Raw genomic sequence first — 22,314 nt, 5'->3', positions numbered from 1 at the left:
TGATCAACACTACAAATATTAGAATATTAGACATATCAAATCAAGATAATTTAACTAAATTCTGTAAAACAATTAAATCATTAACAAAAAAAATTCTTAATTATCATTTATACCAATAATAAACAATCCAAATACAACTTAACTAAATATAACACACTAATAGAAGTTAAAATTCTATTATATTAAAAAAATTGTCCTGCAGGTTAAAAATCTAGTACTTTGTACATAAGTTTTTTCTAACAAAAAGACGAACCAAATCAAAACCAAAATAAAACTAAACCAAACAGGCCAAATTTGCAAAAACATTTACTTGTTTCCATTCTTAAGAACCGATAATACCTAACCGAAACCAAACAAATTGACCGGATCTCTCTCCACCCATGCGACTATCTATCAAAAAGACCAAAATAAAGTTCGTATCATGTAAATGGGCCCAAAGCCCATAAATATATTCTCTGGCGCCGCCGGAAATGGAAGAAACCGAAACCAAAGTTTATCTCTCTCTCTCTCTCATAACTTTTTCGCCGAAACTCATATTCTCAGCCGAGAACAAAAAATTCAGCCATCACCGATCAGTGAGTAATTCGTCCCATCTCTTTGCTCGAATCATTTTTCTTCGATGCCCATTTCTTCTTATCATTTTTTTTAATTTTTGTTTGGGGTAAAGTTTCAATTTTTATTTCCATCCTTTTCTGTTTTGGTATATATAAATATATTCAGAAATGGGTTGTACTGTGAGGGAGAAGCATGTGAAACCGAGCCGTAGGATCCGACCCGTTGCCTTTAGATCCGACCCGCCTGTATGTTTGATCGAGAGGATTGCTCTGTCGAAATCAATCGTCGAGTCAAGTCTCAAAAACCTTGTTTATCATCCAGGTCTTACTGATTCTGGCTCTGTTGTTAATTCGTCGAGCCCTAGCGAGTGGGGTTATTGTACTGAGGATCATTTGGAAGAGATATTGCTTAAACATTTGGAGTTTTTCTATAACCAAGCTGTTTCCAAGCTTCTTGACTTGGGTTACGAGGAAGGTGTCGCGGTTAAGGCGGTTTTGAGTAATGGTCACTGCTATGGTGAGTTGGATGTTTTGACGAACATAGTGAATAATTCATTGTCTTATCTGAATACCACTGGTGGTGAAGTTGAGGATCGATCAGAGACTGATTTTACTGATTTGAGAGATTTGGAGGAGTATTCGCTTGCTGGTATGATTTACTTGCTGCAACAAGTTAAGCCTAATTTGAGTAAAGGTGATGCAATGTGGTGTTTGTTAATGAGTGAGCTCCACGTTGGTAGGGCGAGTACTATGGATATCCCAGCTCCAGGGAATAGGGCTAGTTGTTGTTGTACTAGTACTAAGGATGATGATAGCAATAAAGATGTTGGTGTTGGTAGTACTAGTTTAGATATCGCTGGTTTCATGGCGCCAGCATTGTGTCGTTTCCATGGAGGTTGGGATTTTGGGAACGGGGGAGGGCCTGAGTTTTCTGGTAACGGGTTTTCTACAAGCGGTGCTGCTGAGTTAAAGCTGCAGAGAGAGATTCATTGTCCGAAAAGGTTTAATCTTTCGCCTTCCATGAAGTCCTTGTTGAAGCGGAATGTTGCAGCTTTTGCTGCTGGGTTTCGTGCTAGTATGAAGCAGAAGCAGATTCAGTCTGAAACTTGTGGCGATAGCATATCTCCTGCACGTGTGGAAACTTGTGAGCAGCAGCAGCCACGCAAGTCAGGGAGTGAAGAAAGTGTTGGTTCGGTGTTGGAGAAATTTCGTGATCTGAACCTTGATGATGATAATCTTGAATCGGTGGGTGAGGATGGTAAGGATTGTGTGATAGTCAATCTGCTTCATCAAGTCAAGGATCTCGAGAAGAAATTAAAGGAGAGGAAGGAATGGGCTCACAAGAAGGCAATGCAAGCTGCCCAAAAGGTTAGCGAAGAACTGGCCGACCTTAAGTCACTGAAGAGTGAAAGAGAAGCAATCCAACTGCTGAAAAAGGGGAAAAAAGCTGTTGAAGAATCAATCATGAAAAGATTATCCGACAAGGATTTTGAACTGAAAGAAGTTACTGATCAAATGGACACGGCAAATAAGATAGTAAGAAAGCTTGAGAATCAAAATGCAGAACTCCGAGCAGAGAGGGAGGGTTCCAAATTAAGTGCTTCAGAATCGCTTAAAGCGTGCATGGAAGAAACAAAGAAGGAGAAAAAATGCTTGAAGAAGCTTGTGGCATGGGAGAAGCAGAAACTCAAGTTGCAGGATGAGATTACCGCTGAGAAAGACAAAATCAATGCTCTTTATAGGACTTTAGCTCAGACTACACAGGATGAAAAGGAAATTGAGGTACGCTAGTTCATGTATTATCTTTCTCTATTCCCTGAAAGTTCTCTAGAGTCTAGATTCTTACAAATTTTGATTCTAGAATTGTGTAAAGTACACTTTACTAAGGAAGCCAAAAATGTTTAGACATGTCTCATTTTAGGCATACATCTAGTTGCCAAGCTGGTCCTGTCTTAGATTGTAGTACGCCATACAAGTTCAAGACCTTTCAAGAGGTATAGTCTACTTTTTCTTTAGGGTGGGTGTATGGAACCTGGATTTGATATGGGTATAATCTTACAAAATCAGTTTTGAGTTGTAGAACTCAAGCCAGATGATTTGTTATAATACTGCTAATGTTTCACGGGATAGCTTTTTTTCTCTAAATGGTGGTCCATATATTCTTTCTGTTCCTGGGTGGGTTTTACCTAATTGCGGGGACATTACCTATGTTGCTGCACATTTTGTTCGAAAACTTGCTTTAGATTTTTGCTTGCTTGCTTACTTGGACTGTAGCTGATACATGAAAGATTAATCTGTCGACTTGTTGATATATTTTCGTTCATATGTTATTCACAGGCTAAATGGAGGCAAGAGCAGAAAGCAAAGGAGGAAACTGTGGCTCAAATGGAGGAAGAACAACGCTCGAAAGAAGCAGCTGAGGGTCACAACAAGAGAAAGCTCGAGACTCTACGGTTAAAAATCGAACTAGACTTCCAAAGACACAAAGATGATCACCAAAGACTAGAGCAAGAACTCTCTAGACTCAGAGCCTCTTCAGATACCGACTCAAGCCACTTATCCAATAACGTTTGGAAAGCCGAAAAATCCCAAGGAGAAAACATTGCTAAGCTGCTTGAAGAACTCGATAAACTTGAAGGTACTAATGAGAATGAAGCAAACTATGATCGAGAATGCATCATCTGTATGAAAGATGAAGTCTCTGTGGTGTTCCTTCCTTGTGCGCATCAAGTTGTGTGTGGTAGTTGCAGTGATAGCTTCTTTGCGAGCAACAACAATGGCGGAAGGAAAGTCACTTGTCCTTGTTGTCGAAGTTTGATTCAACAGCGAATCCGTATCTTTGGAGCAACTTCATAACTTCAGTTTTTACTTTTGTAAGTAAAAAAAACAAATGCTTTGAGAGATGCTTATACTCAGCAAAATTTGTTTTGTTTCCGACAAAAGATCCTGCAGGATGTAAAATAACCTTTACAATCGTGATCAGAACTTTTAGAGCTAATCTTATAAAGAATGCTCTTCAATTCGATTTTGGAGAAAAACAAGTACTAAATCGGTATATCATAATACGGTTTTGGTTTTTGTTCGGTTAAAGTGGATTTGGACACTTGTAAGCAAAAACACTGACAACCACAAGTTCGTAAAAACCACAATACCCTTATTTAAATGCTCTGCCTAGTTTTTTTTCTTGTGGGTTTTGTTGTGTGGCCGTTATTTGCAAGAAAAATGGCTTCGTATGCCATCTCAAACACAATTCATACCGTAACCTTGAAGACCTCGAAGAGAATAAGTCCTTACAACGGTCTATTCGGTTGGAACTCCGACAAGAAAACAGACAATATCCGGCTGCCGCAACAACCAGCCTACCACGACGACGTCCAGATTCCTTTCTCTCTTCCGTTGGTAAACAAAACCTTCTTAAAGGGTAAACTCTCAAAACACAAAATCCATATGCCTTAAGTCTTTTTTGAGATCTGAGTTAGAGTTCTATGCGTGCAAACAATTCATTTGGTGTATGTCCTTGATTTTGACTACTAATTAAGACTCATAGTATATCAATCTGAAGAAGTATGTCTTATCTATAACTCCTCAAGCTTGTATATAACAATCTTTTTTTTTTTTTTTTTTTTTTTTTACTAGGAAGAGAATTAAAATGTTGCTACAAGGCAAGTATTGATGGGTTTAGTGCAACAAAGTTCCATGAACGTTGTGATTTCAAAGGTCCATGTGTTATCATAGCTTACGCTAAAGACAAGTCTTTCAAGTTTGGTGGATTTAGCCCAGAAGGTTATAAAAGTACTGACGATTATTACGATACATTTGATGCTTTCCTCTTCTATTGGCTCGACGATTGTGATGACCCAATCCTCCTTCCAAAGATTGGAGGAAGTGGAGCAGCTCTATTTGATTATGCACGCGGAGGGCCTCAATTTGGAGCTGATGGGCTTCTTATAGGACCGCCTTTAGCTCCCGTGATGGGCGGATTTGCGGGTCCGGATACGAACTCAGGGGTTGGCGATTTGAGGATGGCTAAATCAAGATTGGGTTTGTCATATGCTAAGAGGAAAGATGGGGAAGAATCTATCTTCGGAGATGAGAATAAGGTCAGTCTTGATGATGTATTGGTCTTTTGTAACCCCTACATTGCTTCTTTGTATTAAATTACAAAACCAATCGCAACAAATTCCAATAAAAGTATCCAATAATTCATTTTCATTTATGTAATTGTACAACATTGGTTATACATACTTATTAGACCTAAAAGTCTATGAAAAGTGTGTTTATAACTACTAGTTGAAGGTGAAGAGAATCTTGTAGTTCTAAATTTTATAATATGCAACTATATATTTTATCTGTGTATACAGTATACACACAAAAACAAATCTATATATCCTATAAAGAGGATTATAGTTAAATCTTGATCCATGGGAGTGTTTGGTTTTGAGATTCAGTCTAGTGAACTGTATAATGTCTTTTCTTTACTGAAGAATGTGATCGTTCATTACTTCATTGTTCATATGAGCTTCTGAATGATAATCGAGCATGAACGGATTTTCCTATTCCCAATCGAAATTCAAATCAGCTGCGAAGAACTCTGGTGGATATTAGAATTCGGGTGATGCAAATATTTGGAAACCGGAATCTTCTTCTAGCGTGTTTTCTGGAATTCAAACCAGCGTGTTTCTTGCATCACAAGAACCCTTTTCTAGGTCACTTGCTTGACAAGAACTCTCAATATAGTTGCTCAATGACTCATCTAAAACCTCCGGTGAGTTGTTTTCAGATTTAGTTGCTCTGGTATTTTCTGTCCCGATGACAGAAGAAAATAAAACATTGATCTTTTATATCCCGATGACTCATCTAAATCTTTTCTGTCAGATTTAGTTGCTATCGGCAAGAACGATTTCTCTGTAACAAAACAAAACATTGATCTTTTATATAGTACTATTATGGGAAACTGGAAAAAATGTATTTTTGTTTTCTCCGGTCAAAGATTTTCAAGAAGCAACATTTGAAAGTTCCCATGGATCAAACTTGTTAAAATCCATAAATGGAATTATTTCGAGCTTGATCTCAAGCCCTTCGTTTCTTCTGTGCAGGTAATAACCCACAAGCTCTTCATCTGCTGGATGAAATCTGAAACCAGGTGGTAAAGATGATCCCACCATCCTATTATTGATAGATTCCACAGAACGAAACCCTAAGTCCTATTGTTGCATGTGTTTCTTCGAGGAACAGTAATAAAAAGAGAGTCTACGGTGTCAGTATCGGAGGAAAACAGAGCGACCAAATTAAAGATAAAAGATGTAAGTTGATGATGCTGAACTGTAGTAAAGGAAGAAGGGAAAAAATGTAAGTTTGGACCGTTTGGTAGAGATTATAGGATACGTATAGCAGAGAAATAAAAGAAATGTTTAAAGGTTGGTTAAAAGTATTAACACAAACTTACATAACGTAGTGTTACAGATTTTAAAATAGTAATACTGACATCTATTTTTCACATTTAAAAATATTACAGACCGAAAGGTTTTTTTTGAAGGTTACTTGTGTGAAAGTGTATTGTAAAGTCAAGAACTTTCTTTGTTAGTTTAACAAGGTTAGAATTCGTTAATTATTCTTGTCTATATTAACATACTTAGTTTTCATTACGTAGATGTGTTTCTAACCAATGAATGACTGAGACAAACACTTGAAACTGTTTTTTTTTTTTTTTTCTCTATATTGGGCTTGTTCGTTTTGCTACTGCAGGTACTTGCGGCTGCAGGAAACGCAGGTATAGTTGTTCTTTTCCTTACCACATGTACATGCGTAGCAAACGTTGCGACCTGCGTCTAACATTTTTAAATGTTGTTTCGATTGAGTGATTAAAAATAAAAATAAAGACGCAGCCGCCTGCGTCAACCAAACAAACAATTGTTTGGTGAATAAAAATGTGACTTGGAATCTCTCTATTTAGTGAAGAACTTTTCATTGTTAAGCAAATTTTTTTGTCTATGTCATCAAATAAATCTCCATTAACTATAATCTTAAAAAGTGTAAAATTATTTCTTCTATCCTAGTTTTTCACCTTTTCGACATGACAAAACACCAAGTATTTTGCGTTTAGCCTTTAGTAGTGATTTCACATTAATTCTTCTTAGATGTAAAGTTAGTTTCTTCACCTAATGGACATCTACAATGACACAAAAAGATGAAAAACTGAACCCAATATTTTGATGCAAGCATAAGATTTTCTTTCAAAAACCAAAACTATTCTATATAAAAAAAGAGAAATGGAGGGTTTCCAAGAATATACATCAACATTTATAAAGTTACTTTTAAAAATATTAATTTGGCAAAAAAATAACAAGAGTTTTGTCACTTAAGTATTATTAAAACTGCAGTGCGATATAGATTTACAAAAGTCGGGACCGAACATAGTTAACTTGCAAATTCCGGTTAATTAACTCCATAAATCTCATCCTCAGGAAACAGACCCCGATGTTGTAAACAACAACACCAGTTCAACCCCAAGAGAAGAAGTTGAGAGTTAGACATCGGTCGAAACCGCTAAAACCTAACCATTACTCTTCTACTTTTGGTCAGGTTTGATCTTTTGTAGACTTCTGAAAATAAGGAACATGTGCTTCATATTATTGGCAATACCAAACCTTCAAAAAACCTTGTTTTAATTAAGGAAATATATATATATATATATATATATATATATATATACAATTTGGGCCGATCATCCCTAAATAAAATATAAACAAGATTACAAAAACAAAAGAGGAAAATAACCCCCAAAAAAAAAAAAAAAGGGGAGAGAGAAGAAACAGATCGCTGCAAAAGCGAAGAGAGAGAGAGAGAGAGGGACGGACGAATCCATCATTAATGGCGGCTGCCACAGTTCTCGGTCGCTTATCACTGATACCAAATCTATCTTGTAAACCAAAATTGAAATCAAACAGAAGAACAACTCCTACAAGTGTTTCAATCCGAGCACAAGCTTCCTTCTCCGACCCTTTTGTACTTCAACTAGCTGAATCACTCGAAGACTCTCTCACGGCTTCTTCTTCTTCTTCATTACCTCTCCAAAGAATCCGAGAATCTTCCGCTGAGACTCTTTTATCAACACCATGGCCGTCGAAGAAAGACGAACCTTTCAGATTCACCGACACATCGTTCATCCGATACTCCCAAATCGAACCCGTCTCCTCGACCCATCAACGAAATTTTCAATTTTTGGATGATCTGAGTGGAACCCAGTTCCCAAACGCCGTGATTATCGATGGGTTCGTGTCGAATTTGACGATTGGTCCATCGGATTTGCCCGATGGTGTTTACTTCGGGAGCTTCGCTGGTCTACCGGATGAGTTAACGAACCGGATTTCTGAATTCGTTGGGAATTTCGATTCTGGTGATTTGTTCTGGTCTATTAACGGCATGGGAGCACCTGATTTGACTGTGATTTATGTTCCTCAAGGATGTAAAGTGGAGAATCCGATTTATCTGAGGTACTTTTGTGGTGAAACCGGTGACCGGGAATCTAAACGGTTGCCGGTATCGAATCCTAGGGTTTTTGTGATGGTGGAGGAAGGAGGAGAGATTGGTATAGTTGAGGAGTTTGTGGGGAAAGAGGAACAGGGGTTTTATTGGACGAATCCTGTTTTGGAAGTTGTTGTTCAGAAGAATGGGAAAGTGAAGCATTCATATTTGCAGAAAGAGTCCATGGGTTCTGCTCATATCAAGTGGACTTTTGTTCGACAGGTTTAAACCTTTGCTTATTCTCTTCTTGTCTTTCTCTAGTAACGAATTGGCTTAGTTTTAGTTTTGGTAATAGTATAATTCTTGAGGAGAATCAGTAGTTTAGTTTACTTGAGGTTGGTTTTGTTATTCTCTTGTGGTGTCGATGAGTATGAGAGTAGGAATCTTTTTTTCTGAATGTTTCAGGAGAGTAGCTTAGTTTAGTTTTGTTGCTGCTGAAGTTGTAATCTTTATGATTGAATTGTTGAGGAAGATGAAATAGTTTAGTTTAGTTTCAGGTTTAAGGAGAGTAACTTAGTTTAGTTTAGTTGCCGCTGAAGTTGGCAAAAAGTTGTAATCTTTATGATTGAACTGTGGAGGAGGATGAATAGGGGTTTAGTTTAGTTTCAGCCTCATGTGAAGTTTGTTTTTGTGTTCTCTTCTTATTCGGTTTTAGAGGTTATAGCTTAGTCAAAGTTTTTGGATGTTTTTGTATGACTTGAGTACGACAATTGGAAACGTTTTATACTTAATTGTTTAGGAGAGTGAATTGTTCATGTGATTGATCTCTGTAGGAGGCAGAGAGTGAGTATGAGCTTGTGGAAGTGAGTACTGGCGGGAAATTAGGGAGGCACAATCTTCATGTGCAGCAGCTTGGGCCGGATACGCTCACGGAGTTAACCACGTTTCATATGTGTGTCAATGAGCAGACTCTAGATCTCCATAGCAGAATTGTCTTAGACCATCCCCGAGGCACTTCGCGACAGCTCCACAAGTGTATCGTTGCTCATTCCTCTGGTCAAGCTGTTTTCGATGGCAATGTCCGAGTTAACAAGTAATCTCTCTCTCTCTTTCTCTCTGTGTCTCATTTCGATGGTTTGATTATGATTATGCTGTTTTTGCTTTGGTTTGTTAAGCATCAGTTTTAAATTCTTTGTTGTAATATGGCAGATTAGCTCAACAGACCAACGCGGGACAACTAACGCGGAGCCTACTATTGAAACCACGAGCCACGGTGAACATAAAACCGAATCTTCAGATCATTGCAGACGATGTCAAGTGCTCGCACGGAGCTGCAATAAGCGATCTTGAAGAAGACCAACTCTTCTATTTCCAAGCTCGTGGGATCGACTTGGAGACTGCAAGAAGAGCTCTCATATCCTCTTTTGGATCAGAGGTGATCGAGAAGTTTCCAAATCGAGAAATCCGCGACCAAGCCAGAAATCACCTCAAATGCTTGCTCTGAAAAGTCGTTGCCCTCCTTAAGAGATCGCGTGGTGTACACGCGTCATTCTTATGTCTGTTCATTACAATACGAGGCCCGTTAGGAGGAGAAGAAGGCCCGTTTAATTTTAAAAAACGATGAAAAACAACAAGCAGTTCTCTTCTATATGAGTTAAATAGCATGATGTTATTTATTTTACCATTCGGAAAAACGTTACACTGTTGGCATCCGCATAAGCAAAACAACGTGATTTTTATATGATGAACAACGAAGGTTTCTTCTTCATATGTGAAAAAACCACACGCTTTTTATTTGAAATCTCCATAAGCAAAAAAAAAACAACTTGATTTTTCATAACCTCCATCGTCGTCGGAGACTCTCAGTCTCACCGCCTATTCTTTCCAACCGTCACCGGTGAAATCATTCTGCTGTATACACTCAAGCTCCTACCAGTAGCTTAGAAACCAGAGATCCTCACTCCCTAATTCTTCTCACTCCGTAAGCTTCGAGACACCTGAACCTTAGTTTCCGAAATCTAGGGTTTGTAACTTGTTCCGCTCGTTCGATGATTAGGATAGTTTATGTTTTATTACTCTGCATACGGTCGATTGCTAGCTAATAGAATTCAAGCTGCGAGATGAATTTTTGTAATCGATGCTCCTGTGATTCGATAGTTACACACTTACACTAGTTAGAGTTTCGATTGGTATGTTGATAAAACGATTTTGAAATTGGTGATGTTGTTTTTGTTATTCCAGTGCAGTGAGGATGGCGAGCAATGATTTGAAGACCTGGGTTTCAGATAAGCTGATGGTGCTACTTGGCTATTCTCAAACAGCTGTTGTTAACTATCTCATTGCAATGGGTAATTTGATGTTTTTCGATTTTGGGATCATGGAGATTATGGAAGAACTTTTTTGCCTCTACTGTTCTAAAAGCTTACAAGTTGTGTTATTATCTTTTGTGCAGCTAAAAAAACAAAATCACCTACTCAACTTGTGGGAGAGTTGGTGGATTACGGGTTTTCTTCTTCTGGTGAAACTCGTTCCTTTGCGGAAGAAATTTTTGCCAGAGTTCCCCGTAAAAATACTGGTGTGAATGTGAGTTTCCCAATGAGTTGCTGTAAAGTTTATTGCTCTTTTGTTTTCTGTTTTGAAGCTTTTCGGAATTAGATGCTATTTAGTTTCTGTTTCTGGGAGAAGTATGTAGTTTTTTAGCCTGGTTTTCGTAATTTTTAATTCTTTCTCTATATTAGCTCTACCAACAACATGAAGCAGAGGCTGCAATGCTAGTGAGGAAGCAACAAACATATGCTCTTTTAGATGCTGATGATGATGAAGAAGAAGTCGTTGTGGAGAAAATATCTTCAGCTTCTGAATCTAGAAAGTCAGATAAGGGCAAGAAAAGGTTTAGAAAAAAAAGTGGGCAGTCAGATGAAAGCGATGGCGAGGTATAACTTCTTTTCCTCATTGACAGATTCCAGTTTCTTTCTATCTTAATGGTAAGATATAGCGTGGCATCTCATCTGATAAAACTGTGTGAACAATGATGTAGGTGGCCGTCAGAGAGGACAGTAGACACGTTAGAAGAAAGGTTTCTGAAGACGAGGATGATGGTTCTGAGGTATATTTTGATCCTCTTAGGCATTTCAATTATTTTCTGGGTCCTTGGGTTTTGTTGTTGAAATCGAATAACTAGGAGATGCTCTATAAATACATGTGGATACATTCATGCTTTTCTAATATTCTTCGTACTTGTCCACTCGGCACAGTCAGAAGAGGAAAGAGTGCGTGACCAAAAGGAGAGAGAAGAACTGGAGCAGCATTTAAGAGATCGTGATACTGCACGGACACGGAAGGTATGCCTCGATCTGATCCTTGGTATGTTTTTCCTGTTTTGTGCTCTGAATAGGTCCTGTTTTTGTAGCCAACCAGGGGGGCTAAGTATTGTCGGCAACTATGTATGATTTATTAATGAATGAGTTTGCTTATCATTTATAACAGGCATATCTAGCTTTGTTTGAGTAGGAAAGATGAGTTAAAGAAAAACATACATATTCATATTTTATTCAATTTTTTTTATGCTAGAAAACTTTCCTTAGCCAAATGAGAAGTATATAGTTCGCATGGTTTACTTATCGATGTACTGTACATGTGAAAGTCAGTGACATGCTCTTTTCGTTTCTTTACTGACCAGCTAACAGAGCAAAAGCTGTCGAAGAAAGAGCAAGGTACAATCTGTTATATTTCACGCATGAACATAATATGTCTGTGATACATTGTTATCTAGTCATAAGTATTTTTTTTTTGTAGTCTCATTTTGGATTTTATTTTTTGTTGCAAAACAGAAGAGGCTGTTCGAAGAGCTAATGCTTTGGAGAAGGATGATTTAAATTCCCTAAGGTAATGGACTTTTTCCTTCTTTAGGTGCTTGTGATGGTTGCTTTCTGACAGAGATAGAAGGCAATTAAGTAAAGTTACCTAGATGTTCGACAACAACAATAGTCAAGAGTGTACTTGGGTGTCGTACATTGAATCTCATTGTTGAAATACTATATGAAGTTGCAAACTTGATTCTCAGTTAACAATTCTTGACTCTGTCAATCATCTCCTTGTGAATTACCCTGACGGTGTTCTTACTTGTAGAATTTATCTTTTTGGTGGCTATATTGTGATATTCATGTTATTGATCATCTTTTGTTGGGTCGATGCAGGAAAGTCTCGAGACAAGAATACTTGAAGAAGAGAGAACAGAAGAAATTGGATGAACTAAGGTACACGACATAGATTTTTGCACTTATCTTTATCTTAATTGATCTCTTCTCTTCGATTCATTGCTCCTGTTTCCTTCTTTTCTCCGTAGGGATGAGATAGAGGATGAACAATATCTTTTTGGAGGTGAAAAGCTCACAGAAACAGAGCTTCGTGAGTTTAGGTAATTGTTACATCTTTCTTGCATCGAGGTGGTTGTTAGCATTCTTTGGATAAAAAATCATTTCTCGTTGGAATTTTATTCTAGTACATTTTTTATTTTATTTGTTTGCAATATAAAATTTATATGGATTGTATTCATATTTAAGAAGGTATGTTTGGTTATAGTTGATTGAGCTTGGGTTGATCTTTTTTCTCTGATAGATACAAGAAAGAGCTTTATGACCTCGTGAAGAAAAGAACACAAGATGAAGATGATGTCGAGGAGGTAGCGTTTTCATCTTGCTGGACTCGACTCCCTCCTGGTTCTTTTTAATTTCTATATATCTAACACAAACCCTTTACTGCTACTTCCGAGTTCAGTATAGAATTCCAGATGCTTATGATCAAGATGGAGGTGTTGATCAAGAAAAAAGGTTTTCTGTTGCTGTACAGCGATACAAGTGAGTTTACAAGGAGGTCTTTGCTTGTGATCCAGCGCATTCTTATTTGTTTGCACTTGCAGTATCTATTTTTATTATTTTGCGAAATTCTTTGGGGTGTTCTATATAATATTTTTCGTCCAGGGACCTGGATTCAACGGAGAAAATGAATCCATTTGCAGAGCAAGAAGCTTGGGAGGACCATCAGATTGGTAATTCCTGTTTTATCTCTATTTATGTTGACCAGTCTTTTTATTTTTTGTACTTCCCACTGATTTTAGTGACTTTGTTTATGCAGGGAAAGCAACATTAAAATTTGGTGCAAAGAATAAGAAAGCCTCAGACAATTATCAGTAAGATCTGTCATATATGTCTTTTATTCTTATCCTACTGCTTTGGAATTTGTTTATCTCGTTTGAGAAATCGTCCTTGCTATAACTCTTACATTCTTATGGATTAGGCCCATGATCTGGGGATTCTAAATATTTTTATTTTATTTTGCAGGTTTGTGTTTGAGGACCAAATAAATTTCATAAAGGAATCTGTGATGGCTGGTGAAAATGTACTGCCTATGATATATTAAATCTGAAGATACCTCCTGTGATATGTCGAGTTGTAGCTGACTGCTTGTATTTTTCATGCAGTATGAAGATGATATGGATGCAAAACAAAAATCTCAAGATTTGGCAGAGAAAACAGCTTTAGAGGAACTTCAGGTGCTATCCTTTTCTGGTTTCTTCTCCATTAACTCTATTTGATCAAACTCAACCACCAGATCTTCTTTTTAGCATGTAATTCGGAATAAGTTCAGATTGTATGTTTCTTTGTATTAATAACCATAGCAAAATCTATAACTTATCCCTTATCCCTGACATATTCTTGCATCTGTTTATTTCTGAATCAGGAAGTCAGAAGAAGTCTGCCAATTTATGCCTATCGTGAACAGCTGCTTAAGGCTGTGGAAGAGCATCAGGTAATTCAAGCTCTCATGCCATTTTAGAAACCATGAGAAGCTTACTTTACCAATCGCTATCGAAACAGTATATTTCAGCTATAAGTATGTGTAACTAATACAAGATTAATAAAGAAGGAAACACTTTAGTGTTATTTGCATATGAATATGCAGATTGAAGTGTTGATTGTGAAATTGTGCATAATTTTTTCTTTTTTAGTTACATGGTTTTCTGTGCTACATGTTATTAGAATGACACCTTTTTCAACTTTTTTGAATATATTAGGTTCTTGTCATTGTGGGGGACACTGGTTCGGGAAAGACTACACAGATACCACAATATCTCCATAAAGCTGGTTACACAAAACGTGGAAAGGTACAACCTACTACTTACCCCAGCTTGCCGCATATAGTTAAAACACACATATTTCCTTCAAATAGGAAAGGTTAGTGTAGAAGTCACTTACAAATTGGTATCTTATTCTTTAACCAAGAACTGTTAGCTTGTTGAGAACAAAACTAGTCGTTTCTAATTTTCCTGTGAAGTTTTCCTTCTTCAAAACTGATTTTATTAAAGGTGTACTTCCATTTAGGAAGAAAGCCATTGTTCATGGACTTTGTGGCTGAATGGCTTCAAAAGTATATATCAAATAAAGTACCATAATGCTTTTCTATTATATATCAGGTTGGTTGTACACAGCCCCGAAGAGTTGCAGCTATGAGTGTTGCTGCCCGTGTGGCACAAGAGATGGGTGTCAAACTCGGGCATGAGGTATGTTGGCTTCTCTTCACTTTTTGCTACTGGTGGTTGATTGTTTCACAATTTTGGGTACACACTCAGAATCTAACCTTTGGTTGGTGCTTTTCACAGGTTGGCTATTCCATTCGATTCGAGGATTGTACTTCTGACAAAACAGTTCTGAAGTATATGACTGATGGTATGCTTCTGCGTGAGCTGCTTGGCGAACCAGATCTGGCCAGCTACAGGTAAGAAATACTATGCACAATTTTTATTATTACTGTTGGACAGCTGAACGTTTTTACCTACTGATTGCGAAACATTTCAGTGTCGTTATTGTGGATGAGGCGCATGAAAGGACCTTGTCAACCGATATACTGTTTGGATTAGTCAAGGCAAGTGAACTTTCTTTTACAATGTCTCTTCTTACTTGTGTAATTTGGGTTAAATTCTTCGATACATTCTGATTGACTTTTCCTATATATGACAGGATATAGCACGGTTTCGACCTGATTTGAAGTTGTTGATATCTAGTGCAACAATGGATGCAGAAAAGTTTTCTGATTATTTTGATACAGCCCCGATTTTTAGTTTCCCAGGAAGAAGGTATCCAGTTGAAATCAACTATACAAGTGCACCTGAAGCTGATTACATGGACGCAGCAATAGTTACTATTCTTACAATTCATGTGAGGGAGCCACTTGGAGATATATTGGTCTTCTTCACTGGTCAAGAGGAAATTGAATCTGCAGAAGAGATCCTGAAGCACAGGATAAGAGGTTTGGGTACTAAGATTCGCGAATTAATTATATGCCCGATTTACGCGAACCTTCCAAGTGAACTCCAAGCAAAAATATTTGAGCCAACTCCAGAAGGGGCACGGAAAGTAGTTCTGGCAACAAATATCGCTGAAACATCATTGACCATTGATGGTATAAAGTATGTTGTTGATCCAGGCTTTAGCAAGATGAAATCATATAACCCAAGAACCGGAATGGAGTCATTGCTTATAACTCCCATCTCTAAGGCTTCTGCAACTCAACGAGCTGGTCGAGCTGGAAGAACAAGCGCAGGGAAATGCTACCGTCTGTACACAGCATTTAACTACAACAACGACTTAGAGGAAAACACGGTGCCAGAAGTACAGAGGACAAATCTTGCTAGTGTGGTACTTGCTTTGAAGAGTCTTGGAATTCATGATCTCATAAACTTTGATTTTATGGATCCTCCACCTGCTGAAGCACTTGTGAAGGCATTAGAACTGCTCTTTGCTCTGGGTGCTCTAAATAAGCTTGGCGAATTGACTAAAGCTGGTAGAAGGATGGCAGAGTTTCCACTTGATCCAATGTTGTCAAAGATGATCGTTGTTTCTGACAAGTATAAGTGCTCCGATGAGATAATATCAATTGCTGCTATGTTGTCAATTGGTGGCTCTATCTTCTACCGTCCGAAGGACAAACAGGTTCACGCTGACAATGCAAGAATGAACTTCCACACAGGGAATGTCGGAGACCATATCGCGTTGCTGAAGGTTTGAACCCTCTGTATTCCTTATTGTTCGCTCACTTTCACTAGTTTATAGTGCTATTCTCTGTATGTTTATCGTCTTCATTTTTCTTTTTAGGTGTACAGTTCCTGGAAGGAAACAAACTACTCTACTCAGTGGTGCTACGAGAACTACATTCAGGTATCAAGTTTTCTCTTTATGTTTATCGGATCAGATGTGAGTCCTTAAATTTTGTTTTGGCTATCCAGATGTGAGTCCATTTTGACATTTGTTTTGGGTCAAACATTTGTTCAGGTCCGAAGCATGAAAAGAGCCAGAGATATCCGTGATCAATTGGAGGGACTTCTCGAAAGGGTAGAAATAGAAATCAGCTCAAACCTGAATGAGTTGGATTCAGTTAGGAAATCTATCGTCGCCGGTAAATTCCCTACTCCCCTTCACATTCTATTGGTTAAAATTGATAAAATCTTTACAATTATTTATGCCTCTGCTGATGAACTTCTTACTTTTAATCAGGTTTTTTCCCGCACACTGCAAAGCTGCAGAAGAATGGATCATATCGAACTGTGAAGCATCCCCAGACAGTGCACATACATCCCAATTCAGGGTTAGCTCAGGTAAATTAATTATCACTCTACATAAACCAGAATATCTTATTATTGGTAGAATCTTAAAGCTTAAAATATTAATGTGTTCTTCGCAATGTGCATTGTAGGTATTGCCGAGATGGGTTGTATATCATGAACTAGTGCTGACTTCCAAGGAATATATGCGACAGGTACGTGATATGTTTGATCATGCAAGGTTTTTTCAACTCATAATTGAATCTCTGTTTCGGTCTTACTTCTTTGGTTTCATTCATTGGTTTGTTGGTATGCTAAAAAACTCTCGTAACTCTAAAAATGCAGGTAACAGAATTGAAACCAGAATGGTTGATTGAGTTAGCTCCTCACTACTACCAGCACAAGGACGTCGAAGATGGTATGTACCTTTTTTCTCTCTTTCCAATTATACTTTTTGTTAATACTTTCTCTTTTGTAGAATCGAATATTTCAATCTCTAAAGACAAAACCCATGTTAAATATTTTTCAGCTGCATCAAAGAAAATGCCCAAAGGAGCTGGAAAAGCTGCAATATAAGAACAGACAGATTAGATCGGCAAAAGAATAGTGGAAACAAATGCGAGTATATAGGACTTTGACAAATGGTTAGAAGAGCTCTCTTTTACTACATTAACTCATTTTTGGTCAGCCTCCTGAGTTTTTTTTGTTAGAAAACAATTAAAAAAAAGGTGATTTACTCAAGTGTTATCCAAATTAGGTAATATTATCAGAATCCAAAAAATAAGATTTTATTACTAGAATATTTCGGGTATTTTCAAAATACCCAGTGTGCCCTTGTTTTATGTTACCGGAAAAAACGTTATTACAAAAATGTCATTGCCACGTTAGACCCTACGTCAGAAATCGCTGACGTATAACCATAACTCATCCGTAACGCGTTACAGATAAATGTTGCGGATGAATTATGGAAAAAAATATTTGAGTATGAGCGGACGGTTGAGTTATAGCATAACTCAACCAAGCGTTACGGTTGACTTATTAAAATCTGGTTGAGTTATGCTATAACTCAACCGTCCTTACGGCTGACTTATTAAAATCTGGTTGAGTTATGCTATAGCTCAACCGTTCTTACCGCTGAGTTTTCACCCGATGGTTGAGTTGTCAAAAGTTTGGCTGAGTTATCACTACGACACGACTGACTTATGAGCAACTGTTACGGTTGAGTTATCATACAACTCAACCGTAATAGGCTGACTTATCGTACAACTCAGTCGTGATAGGCTGACTTATCATACAACTCAACCATTTGATGGTTGACTTATTAATAAAAAATTAATTACTAGAATGTTATTCAGTTACGGCTGACTTATTAAATGATACAGCTGAATTTGGCAGCAATTTTTTTTGCTTTTTAATTACTGTAATGTTTTTTTAATTACTGTAATGTTTTTCATGTTGTGGCTGAGTTTTATATAGGCCGAGTTATTTATTGTTTGATGGCTGACTTGCCACGTCGGACGCAGCATCCATGTCATCTTTTGTTTTTTCTCCAGAAATACGAAACGTCGTTCGACTCTTGTTCTTCAACTGGTAAATAAGTGAGCTATTTACCTTCTTCTTCACCTTGTTCTTATACTTCTTCTTCACTTTTCTTCTGCACCTAATTCTTTCTACTTCTCCTTCACATTTTTCTTCACCTTGTTCTTCTACTTCTTCTTCACCTTGTTCTTTCTATTTCTTCTTCACATTGTTCTTCACGTCTCTGTGTAGAGTTTTCGGCGAAAGAGTCTACAGAAACTAGTGGAGCTAGAGGAAGTATGATTCGACCAAGCAGTGACTCGAAAGTAGAATCTACATACGAAGTGTACGGTGGGGGATTTGAAGGCACTTGTTTTGATTATGGTAAGATCGTTGACAAAGAAAACCAAGAAGAAGAAGAAGCTGTCGAAATAGCATCTGACGAAGAAGAAGACGATGAATTTTCAACCCGATTTAATGTTTTCGACAACTCCGATATATCAGCCATTAAGGATTTATAAATCACTATATCTCAGCCGTCACATGAATCGACGAGACCTTTCGTTTTCCCGTAAATAATAACTCAGCCGTAAAATCATATATATCAGCCATTTACTTTCATATTGTTTCTTGTGATAACTCAGCCATAAAACACTATAACTCAGCCGTAACATGAATCGACGAGATCTTTCGTTTTCCGGAAATAACCAAAAATAATTTCAAAATTTTTTAAATTTTTAAATGGTTATCATATTGGTATATCCAAATTACCACCTTAAACCAAACACAATATAACCAAAACCAAATTGTTATATTAAAACTCATAATGTTGTAAATATGAACCCTACACCTCAAACCCTAACCCTAACCCTAACCCCTAAATGTCATGTTTTGAATGTTTTACACATTTTGATCAGATTGTGTAAAAATCAATCTTTGTCTTTAATTATTACTTATAATGATTGTAATATTCATTTTTTCATTCTATATTTTAATTTTGAGTTATTATAATTCTAATTTACAAATATTTCATAAGTCAGCCGTTTATGTCGATAACTCACTCATATCAATCAATTGTTTGAGAAATACTTTTATTAAAAAAAAAATTAAAAATTCAAATTCAAATTTTGAATTCCTTTTAAATAAAAAATCGCTAAAATCTCATTTATTACGCGTGTGATTCTTAACAATAAACATAATTATTGTTTGCGTCTCCCCAACAACACTTTTTATATTCTTGAGAAGGTATATGATAAATTAATATATCTGTTGCATCACTCAGCCATAACGTTACCATAACTCAGCCAACCCTCAAATTAGAATGACTAAATAACCGACCAAACCAAACCGAACCGGAAACTATTTTTTCCATTATTTTCGGTTAATTACGGTTATATTCGGCTTGCTATCGGTTATATTAAGTTAATCGGCCTAATTTGGATAACATTTGGATTATTTATGGTTATACATTCATCTAACCAACCCATAACCGGAAATAACCGAAAAATAATTTCAAAAATTTTTAAATTTTCAAATGGTTATCATATTGGTATATCCAAATTACCACCTTAAACCAAACACAATATAACCAAAACCAAACTGTTATAGTAAAACTCATAATGTTGGAAATATGAACCCTACACCTCAAACCCTAACCCCTAAATGTCATGTTTTGAATGTTTTATACATTTTGATCAGACTGTGTAAAAATCAATCTTTGTCTATACTTATTACTTTTTATTGCTTAAAATGATTGTAATATTCATTTTTTCATTTTATATTTTATTTTTGAGTTATAATAATTCTAATTTACAAATATTTCATAAGTGAGCCGTTTATGTGGATAACTCAGCCATATCAGTCAATTGTTTGAGAAATACTTTTATTTCTTTTATTCGCAATTTGAATTCAAATTTTTTAATTAATTTGAATAATATATTGTGAGAAAAACTAACTTTATGTATTTATTATGTGTGGATCTGAGCAGACACAGAATTAGTGATTTTTCGTGATTCCCCAACAATACTTTTTGTGATATCGAAAAACTTTTTAATTAGATAATTTATTAGGAATCTGACAGAACTAAAGACCCAAAAAAGAAAGAAGAATACGTACTAATATCTCATAACTCCGTAATTCATTACTCAGCCATGTGAAGTATATAACTCAGCCGTAACTTAACCGTAAATCAGCCATAACTTTGAAAATAGACAAATCAATGTTTTACATACCCAAGTACAATTCATCTCGAACTGATCATAGTCTGTTACGTTATCGGCAAATGGAGTAAATGGTGGTTTGAAAGAGGAGACCAAGAACGTATAGCCATATCAAGGGAGTTAAATCTTTGTGAGCACAGACTTTGCAAAGTCAATTAATGACCAGTCTCGTGACAACTTGTAGATTATAAGCTTGCAGATTAACAATCACGAAGCAAAGACATCTCTTGCAAAGAGTAAAATGCATAAAAGAAAAGAGAGAGGAAAGTTACGTTTACAACAAGAACTCCATGGCATCACAACCAACATCACCATCTTAACCAAGAATCTGTAGGATAGAACAAAACAGAGAATTGAATTTCAAACAGAGAACAAATTTGATGATACAACTGAATATTACTGTAATGGATCTTACATCTGAATATTGACTTCTTGGTCAAATACAGAAACATGAAAAGACAAATCTTGAAGTGATCCAAAAACTTGTAAGATTCAAAAACTAAAGGTAAACATCGGCCACCAAAGGCCATTCTACTCTTCACATTTACCTGGACTGATCGAACAGAAAAGTAGCAAAGGTCTGCAAATAATGCCTCTGAGCCTGAAAGATAAAAATTATATAAGATGAACAATCAACAAAGGAAGCATCACGATATTAGGCAGATTATGGAGAATAAAAAGGCTTACGCACTTCTGTTAGCCTTTGCTACAAGAGTAATCTACTTCATTTTCAAATGAAATTTTAGGCCATCCAGAAAACATGGGTTTCCTCTTTGTCTTCCTCAACCACTATGATAAAAAAAAAACACAGAAGTAAGAAAGAAGCTGATACAAATGATTCTGAAGAAGATCGAAATTACCAAAAGGAGGAGGCTTTAGTTTACTCACAGTGCTAAGACGATAAATGGAGCGCTCAACGATCACAGAAACAACAACGAAGACAGTCAACACAATAGCAACAGACCAAGTAGGTGATAATGCCAAAGTTCTCTCATTTGAATCTGCTTCGTTACCATTTTCTTCTCCTTCTCCCATTTTCTTTTTATAAAAAGCTGATTCTTTCACACACATAAACAGAACAAGTTCCTCTCTTTTACCTAAAATTCAACTGGAATTTGCACAAACGCAGAAAAGTTTAAAAGTTTGAGGGAAACTCAATAACAAAATCAAACAAGGAGTTTAAAAAATATAACCTTTAAAAACCCATCGAGCGTTCTTGGTGAAGACTTAGATTGTAAAGTCAGCAAAACTGAGCATCTGAAGAAAGCATGAATTATGTGCACGAGACAGGAGTTTATAAATTACTTAGAAGGTGAAGAGGCTCCTTTAGATTGTGGAGGAGGAGAGCGACCTCGCCTAGCAGGACTGCAAGAAAGAAAAGATTTATCAGAACATCAAGATCACGATTAGATATATCCAAACCCAGAAAAATAGGTTAAATTGCAAAAGCCTCCGTTCTTACAAACTTCTTCTTCCCACAACAAGGATGAAAGCCTAATTACAGCAATCAAATTGGAAATTGGAAAAAGTGAGGAAGAAACCCTAACCTTTCTCCACGACATGGAGGACTGCGACTCCCAGAACTGACGCTCCGGGACGGAGATGAAGATGAAGAGAGCGATCTAGAACGGGAGCGGGAGCGCGAAAGAGACCTAGAGGGACTCGAACCAGAGCGGGAACGGGATCTGGAGCTGGAACGAGAAGAAGAGCCAGACAAAGAAGGGGAACGACGACCACGACTTGGTTTCGCCATGGGCGATATTACTCGAGTAACTTTTCCGGCGAACATTACGCCGAAGTGCCCACACCGTCATCATCGACATTGATCTCGAGTAATTTTTTTTTTCTCGGGTTTATGAACAGTGGAAACTGTTTGTTTTAGCACTTTGACATAAACAAGAAAAAGAAAAAGCAACTGTCGATTCTGAAAAAAAACTTTTTAATGACGTCGAAAATTAGAAAT

The 22,314-nt window shown here is 36.9% G+C and overlaps 5 protein-coding genes and 1 long non-coding RNA gene across 10 annotated transcripts; 5 read left to right on the top strand and 1 right to left on the bottom strand.

The window, feature by feature from the left end:
• The first annotated feature begins 387 nt into the window (after positions 1 to 387).
• On the top strand, positions 388 to 3,592 carry LOC104777285 (MND1-interacting protein 1-like). Its single transcript, XM_087504984.1, has 3 exons — positions 388 to 575; positions 721 to 2,336; positions 2,892 to 3,592. The coding sequence occupies exons 1-3, from the start codon at positions 428 to 430 to the stop codon at positions 3,408 to 3,410; spliced, it is 2,283 nt and encodes a 760-aa protein (XP_087361110.1). The 5' UTR covers positions 388 to 427; the 3' UTR covers positions 3,411 to 3,592.
• Positions 3,593 to 3,727: 135 nt separating this feature from the next.
• Positions 3,728 to 4,766, top strand: LOC104775199 (uncharacterized). Its single transcript, XM_087504989.1, has 2 exons — positions 3,728 to 3,975; positions 4,191 to 4,766. Exons 1-2 carry the CDS (start codon positions 3,777 to 3,779, stop codon positions 4,709 to 4,711), a joined length of 720 nt encoding a protein of 239 aa, XP_087361115.1. The 5' UTR covers positions 3,728 to 3,776; the 3' UTR covers positions 4,712 to 4,766.
• Positions 4,767 to 7,269: 2,503 nt separating this feature from the next.
• On the top strand, positions 7,270 to 9,702 carry LOC104777283 (protein ABCI7, chloroplastic). The gene is made up of 3 exons (XM_010501496.3): positions 7,270 to 8,300; positions 8,852 to 9,111; positions 9,228 to 9,702. The coding sequence occupies exons 1-3, from the start codon at positions 7,425 to 7,427 to the stop codon at positions 9,520 to 9,522; spliced, it is 1,431 nt and encodes a 476-aa protein (XP_010499798.1). The 5' UTR covers positions 7,270 to 7,424; the 3' UTR covers positions 9,523 to 9,702.
• Positions 9,703 to 9,774: 72 nt separating this feature from the next.
• On the top strand, positions 9,775 to 17,414 carry LOC104777279 (pre-mRNA-splicing factor ATP-dependent RNA helicase DEAH1). Of its 2 annotated transcripts, none has more exons than XM_087504966.1 (28): positions 9,775 to 9,999; positions 10,260 to 10,366; positions 10,471 to 10,601; positions 10,757 to 10,951; positions 11,056 to 11,124; positions 11,273 to 11,359; positions 11,698 to 11,731; positions 11,849 to 11,903; positions 12,215 to 12,274; positions 12,364 to 12,435; positions 12,636 to 12,699; positions 12,795 to 12,847; positions 12,998 to 13,065; positions 13,152 to 13,206; positions 13,358 to 13,415; positions 13,498 to 13,569; positions 13,758 to 13,826; positions 14,092 to 14,181; positions 14,491 to 14,577; positions 14,677 to 14,792; positions 14,873 to 14,939; positions 15,035 to 16,075; positions 16,169 to 16,231; positions 16,346 to 16,469; positions 16,568 to 16,668; positions 16,767 to 16,829; positions 16,960 to 17,032; positions 17,144 to 17,414. In XM_087504966.1, the coding sequence occupies exons 2-28, from the start codon at positions 10,270 to 10,272 to the stop codon at positions 17,188 to 17,190; spliced, it is 3,111 nt and encodes a 1,036-aa protein (XP_087361092.1). In that variant the 5' UTR covers positions 9,775 to 9,999; positions 10,260 to 10,269; the 3' UTR covers positions 17,191 to 17,414. The 2 variants fall into 2 exon arrangements, with proteins under 2 accessions (XP_087361092.1, XP_010499796.2); XM_010501494.2 differs by having other exon boundaries at positions 12,795 to 12,874.
• Positions 17,415 to 18,085: 671 nt separating this feature from the next.
• On the top strand, positions 18,086 to 18,753 carry LOC147946957 (uncharacterized). 2 transcript variants are annotated; one of them, XR_015592881.1, is made up of 2 exons: positions 18,086 to 18,212; positions 18,385 to 18,753. It is a non-coding gene; the product is annotated as an uncharacterized LOC147946957 (long non-coding RNA). The 2 variants fall into 2 exon arrangements; XR_015592882.1 differs by having other exon boundaries at positions 18,090 to 18,204.
• A 1,556-nt stretch (positions 18,754 to 20,309) lies between these two features.
• On the bottom strand, positions 20,310 to 22,301 carry LOC104777280 (uncharacterized). Of its 3 annotated transcripts, none has more exons than XM_087504981.1 (7): positions 21,899 to 22,301; positions 21,657 to 21,716; positions 21,545 to 21,577; positions 21,240 to 21,459; positions 21,043 to 21,140; positions 20,900 to 20,952; positions 20,310 to 20,679 (listed from the first exon to the last, which is right to left on the bottom strand). In XM_087504981.1, exons 1-3 carry the CDS (start codon positions 22,138 to 22,140, stop codon positions 21,547 to 21,549), a joined length of 333 nt encoding a protein of 110 aa, XP_087361107.1. In that variant the 5' UTR covers positions 22,141 to 22,301; the 3' UTR covers positions 20,310 to 20,679; positions 20,900 to 20,952; positions 21,043 to 21,140; positions 21,240 to 21,459; positions 21,545 to 21,546. The 3 variants fall into 3 exon arrangements, with proteins under 3 accessions (XP_087361107.1, XP_087361105.1, XP_087361098.1); XM_087504979.1 differs by having other exon boundaries at positions 20,440 to 20,679; positions 20,767 to 20,952; XM_087504972.1 differs by lacking the exon at positions 20,310 to 20,679 and having other exon boundaries at positions 20,688 to 20,952.
• Between the last annotated feature and the right edge of the window lie 13 nt (positions 22,302 to 22,314).

Source organism: Camelina sativa, chromosome 3 (assembly GCF_030686135.1).
Source record: "Camelina sativa cultivar CO46 ecotype springtype chromosome 3, ASM3068613v1".
Classification (NCBI taxonomy): Eukaryota; Viridiplantae; Streptophyta; class Magnoliopsida; order Brassicales; family Brassicaceae; genus Camelina; species Camelina sativa.
The sequence above is the reverse complement of the archived record's forward strand: the minus strand, read 5'-3'. Positions and strand labels throughout refer to the sequence as shown.